Source organism: Diadema antillarum, unplaced genomic scaffold (genome assembly GCF_040938485.1).
Source record: "Diadema antillarum isolate AM-2024a unplaced genomic scaffold, OU_Dant_1.0 scf00000108, whole genome shotgun sequence".
Classification (NCBI taxonomy): Eukaryota; Metazoa; Echinodermata; class Echinoidea; order Diadematoida; family Diadematidae; genus Diadema; species Diadema antillarum.
Genome location: NW_027270997.1, coordinates 1,400,629 through 1,406,374, shown reverse-complemented (window position 1 = coordinate 1,406,374; position 5,746 = coordinate 1,400,629). Strand labels below are relative to the sequence as shown.

Here is a 5,746-nt window from a genome sequence, read left to right as displayed (position 1 = left end):
GTAGTCTAAGAAAGTGAAATCGTGGCATTTCAAATTGCAACTTAGAAATCAATTTTCAAACAACACATTTGTAATTTTGCAGGGCATGTCACATTCTTCCAATACTTACATTTCAAAAAATAAAGATAATGGTGTAAATTAAGCATAAATTTTCTTCACTTTGGGCGAAAAACCCCAAATCTCATCAAGTTCATCGGAATATTTTGAAATACAAGAAGACATGTATTCAAATTTCCCAAGGTTTGAGGATTTGCAGATTCGATTCAATTCGTTTTGTAATTTATTATGATGCAATTGTCACACAAGCACACATTATACCAGGTATTTCTGTAATTATTGTTAGTGTCCTTATTTGCACTTAATTTTGAATATTTCGAATTACCAATGGAAAAACAGAATTCCTAGAATACATTTTAATTTATCCAAAAATGTGTACATACTTACTGTATTTTCTAAGTACAGGCCTACGTGTTCAATCTAAGTAATGTCCAAGTCCAAGTCATTGCATTCTCCCTTCAATGTGGTGCCCTAGTTGGGCAAAACGAAGTAAGCGACAAAAGTGATACTCCTTGTAATGACCAAAATGTGTCTCAAATTTGCAAGGGCATCAATGGAATATCACAATGTATAACCTATTATATCTCTGAGCAAGGTGAGTGTTTGTGCATTAAATTTGACTTGGAAGAAGAGCACATTAGGTGTAATATAAAAACGTCAATTACTCAAATTTGGATGGTATGTCTCTTGATTCCTTTTACCAAAGTAAGGCAGTATGAAATCTAAAGTTCCATTCCATATGCTAATAGGCTCTAATGCAGACATCAGGTTGGCTCATGTTATATACTGTATGTGTATCTCCGCCTTAAAGTTAGAAAGTCCTTTTGCAGACTTCCCTAAATACACCAAACACTGTATACAACTAATGATACTAGTATTTGGATCATGTCTGTGAAATGTCAAAGTCGCAAGATGTGTAGAATTCAAACGATGCACAAGAGTACTACAGCTGTATATGTATTTGTACTGTCGTCTGTGTTCAAGCCACAACAGTAGGCCTACAATATGATTCACTGTTCGGATGTTTGATGCATGTGTCCATCATTTTCCTCCTCCTCGGATTCATCACTCTGAGACTGTTGTACCTCTGTCGTGAGGTTTTCATAGTAGCTGTGATACATCGATGGGATAATGTTGTCCTTGCACAAACTAAGCAAATCTTGCTTCTTTTCCCTTGAGAGGGCGAGATGTTGCTTGTACAACAGAGGCAGACGCATGTCATTTCTTCGACTTGAGCCCGAGACGCGAACTTCTACGAAGTCTTCGTTGAAATCATACTTTATTTTGATGACAGAGGGGTCTGTCCTCTGTACGCGGATCTGACGAATTTTCAACCAGTTGACGGGATTGCCAGCCCTGTCCTTCTTCATGTACTTCACACAGGGTGTTGTCAACTGACGCAGATCAAGGAAGTCCTCTTTCGTCATGTGGGTAACTCCATACCGATTCCTGTTCCTTGCTGTTTGAATAACTGGTATCCACTGGTCGGGGTGATGGATTGTCACTCCCCTTTTGTTCCTTTCGATGCAGGAATGCATCGCGTCACATTCCATTTGAGTATGTCCGCTGATCAAGAATTTATGGTCAATGATGGCAACATTAGTGTGCAGAACTGCATATAGCAAAGTGCAAGCTATAATTCTGTTCCGATTTTGGCCTCCACAGCAGTCAGAAAAGAAACTTATGTGTGTGGTATCAGGATCAAGTGACTGCATGAACTTTAAGAGGCATGAGCCAATCTCACATGCTCCCCGCTTCGCTGTAGTCTCATGCCAGACAAAGCAATTTCCACATGCAGTAGCCTGGTTGTATACAGTGAAATTATACGTAGACATTTTCCGCTTGTAATAGAACGAAGATGTCTGGCCATAGGGTGTAGTCAAGACCTGCTGAAGATCAAAAGTAAAGGAGCTAAAGATTGGATCGATCTTTGCTCGTTCCTTGTCTCTTTGTTTCTCTTCTCTTGCACTTTCCTTTTCAGCAATGTGTTTCTTGTAGTTCTGCTCTTTAACTTCCCTTTCTTCCGGAGTTGAATTATTGAATGAAGCACATGTGTTACATTCATCTTTCTTCGGATGATGAAATCCCAAATTATATTGGGAATTGAAAATGTTTCTATACACTGCGAAGGAAACTGGTTTCGATACAGACGATTCGTACATTGCGTACATCTTGGAAACGCTTAAAGAAGGGTCCAGATATTTCCTTTTTGAAGACGCACGACAGTAATGTGATTCAACAACAGGAAATGAATCAATGTGTTCACATACTTTTTTAACATCTTCTTCTGAAGTTTTGTTCACTGACGGTAACTTTCCCCTCCTGTCTTCTCGTGCAAACGGGCCTTCATACTTCTTCAATGTATACTCAATAAGCTTGGAACCAATTCCCAAAGTACTGAGAAAGAAATGTTTGCACACTCGTTCCCTTTGTGATGTGAGCGGGAGATGGTATTTGTACATGTGACGCACTCGCTTCTGACTTTTTCTCTTTTTTCTAGGTATTGCTTTGGACCGAGAAATATGGTGATGAATAAAATCTCGCTGACGGGTGTAGGAGCCCGTTTTCCAGTAATCCTCGAACAATGTTTTCCTGTCTTCATCAGAGAACTTAGAGAAGCACTTATGGGGACATTTTGTGTTACACTTCTTTCCTATCTTTCTGGCAGGGATTGTTTTATTACGTACAACATATTCCTCTCCCCGATTACGTTTTCTTGACTGCTGTCTTTTCTTCCATTCTTCTGGATTCCGTTTTCTCTTCCTCCCACGTTTCTGAAATAGAAAATAACACATGATTAACTCTTTCTTTCTCCTTGCTACAAGTAGCACACAGAATGTAAAAAGGAAATTTGTTTCATAAGTTTATTGTAAAAAAGTGGGAATATACTGAAGGTTCAAAAATAATCCACAGAAACATGTCAATATGCAAGTGAAAAGTCAATATTAGATATGGGCCATGTTTCGTGAATACAAAGGTACTGTCCTACACTGAACCGTTTAGCGTCTAAAAACGTATGCGTTTTTCAGCGAGTTTACAGACGTAAATTAGAGGTCGAAAAAACGGCACGAGGCAGTTCTCATATTAGTTTCCCTAAAATTCTGCAACAGTAAGTAATAATGATAATAATGATTGATGAGATTTGTAATGCGGCAAATCCACTCTGTAGAATGCTCCACGCGAAAATAGAAGAGTAAGATAGAAAGTAAATTATTAATACAAGGCATGGGTAATCAAAAGGTAGCATTAAAGAAGTGAGTTTTAAACTACTTTTAAAGGACTCTGATGAAGAGCAAAGTTTATCTAACTAAAAGGAGATTATTCCATACAGTGGAACCAGTCTGATCCTTGTGTGCCCCAAGTTGTAGCGAATTTTGGAATTTAGAATTTAGAAACTAAATTTCTGGCGCGTTTGCAATGGACTTGATTGTAAGCTATTGCAAGTCTGTAATTGAACTACAGTACATAACCCGTGTATGAAGAGCCAATCACACTTTCCGAAATAAGCAGTTACTAAGTGTAGATAATGATTTGACAGAGATTTTTGTTGTTGAAATACTGCTCATATTATCATAATTCATGACACCTTTTATATCATATAATCACCTCAGACTGACTGTCTTGAACCTCGTGCATGTTATCTTCATGTTGGGTATGCTGACCCTCTTGATGCTCGAGGGAGTCACGGTCACCTTGATCTTGCTCCGTCTCATTTATTTCATCCTTCGAGTGATATATGGAGACAAGAAGCCAATGTAAGAGCATTATCTGAATATCTAACTGGACTCAGTAAAACAAAAAGAAACAGAGAATACAAAAAGGGGGTTAAATTTTTAGCAAAGTTTTCATTAGCCTTTCAAAAGCTTTGAAGGTGCCTGTGATGTTAATAGTTTTAACTGAAAGCCCATGCTGTCTTCAGGGAACTATGTTATAAATTCACAAATCTATGAATTAAGAATAAAAAATATCGCTTTTATTCAAAACACGGGAAGAGGCTGCTATCGTTCTGCCTGGCTAAATTTGAAGGAGCTTAGTCAATTGCCGTTATGCCATCAGGAGAAATAAGCAAAATGCTAGTACAAGCACAATTGATATGATTGTTTTAATAAGTTTGTGATTTAGAGGACTTATTGATAAGGAGAGCCTTAAAGACATTATGTCCCTTTTGCATTGAATTTGTGTATACAATTGGTGTAAAACAATAAGGTATATAATGAAGAAGACACTGTTACAAAAACCTTTGTGTAGTTTTTAGACCTGTAGGGTCTTCATTTGTGAAGTACAAACTACCGTTATAATTTGAATTTATTTTTTCGAACCTCGAAAAAATATATTAGTCTCTGACACAGTCCTTTTTAATTACTTTTTACAAAATATTGAATAATGTCTTCTATAATGTACATTATGTTCATAATGTGTTTTGTAATTTAAATTACACACAGATAACTATTATTTCAAGAAACAAAACTTCCAAGTGTCTGAGCAAGACTATCTCTCATGCACTGTTTACGTGCATTATTTGAATTTTACATGATTTAACTATTTCACATTTTGAATATACAACCTGCCCACCATGCTCTAGGGTTTACAGATGTTTGGATGGTTTTCTGCTGATCTGCAAAAAGGACGATATGTCTTTAATTGTGTGATTGCTTGTTGTCACACTGATTTATATTTGAAAGAGAAGAAAAAAATCTGTATTACCTTCTGCTGTTCAGCATCATCAAGGTTAAGTGAGACCTCCGGGTCTGGCTGCTCACGGTCGCTTCGCTCTCGCTCGAAGTCTGCATGGTTAAGTGAGACCTCCGGATCTTGCTGCTCACGGTCTCTTCGCTCTCGCTCGAAGTCTGCATGGTTAAGTGAGACCTCTGGATCTTGCTGCTCACGGTCGCTTCGCTCTCGCTCGAAGTCTGTAACATCCTACATATATATAATTATATATATATAATATATATATTGTTATGCCCAGAGTTAGGCAAAAATGTATCATCATTCAACATGCACATTTCCCCGGGTCTAGCGATGGATTGAGCGGACCAGACAGGGGAGGCCAAGTGGATTATTCACTGTCTGGCCAGCCCATTGCTGGATCTTGGGAATGGGCATGTTGATAGACTTATTGCTTTATGGTCAGTATGCATGAATGTTGCTGACCAGCCCAAAATTAGTGAGAAATGGGGAGTCGGCGAATATTGCGGGCAAGAGAGGAGGATATTGGAGGCGAGTGACTGAGAGGGGAGAGTCCGAGTTTTACTGTCTTGAAGTGAACACCTGAATAAATGTCGTTTCCGCATCTGAAGCAATGAAATGTCTAAGTGACTATGATTCCTGTCTCAATATCCGAAGGATACAACACTGGTGGCAGCGGTGACGAACCACTCCAGATTTTGATTTTGGTTCGCTTTTCTGCAATTTTGATTTCAAAATGCCAAATTCTCGTAAAGGGAAACATCAGGCAGGTGCCCACATGGACGCATCCTATGTCAGCGAGGGCGAGGTTGAAGCTCTGAAGGAGGAAATCAGGCAATTGAAAGAGAGTCAGAAGAGGGTCCCTCCAATTACTGGGAATGTCCCCCTCCCTCATCAAGCACCATACGATGGGACAGCACCCTTCTGTGCATTTAAAAATCAATTTGAAGGATTGGCTACATGCAGTGGATGGAGCGAGGAGGAGAGGAGATTGCGGTTG

General features: G+C 38.8%; 1 protein-coding gene across 1 annotated transcript; it reads right to left on the bottom strand.

Annotated features, from left to right (window-relative positions):
* Positions 1-1,505: 1,505 nt before the first annotated feature.
* On the bottom strand, positions 1,506-5,163 carry LOC139719301 (uncharacterized). Its single transcript, XM_071630724.1, has 3 exons — positions 5,125-5,163; positions 4,762-4,977; positions 1,506-3,780 (listed from the first exon to the last, which is right to left on the bottom strand). Exons 1-3 carry the CDS (start codon positions 5,161-5,163, stop codon positions 3,652-3,654), a joined length of 384 nt encoding a protein of 127 aa, XP_071486825.1. The 3' UTR covers positions 1,506-3,651.
* Positions 5,164-5,746: the final 583 nt, after the last annotated feature.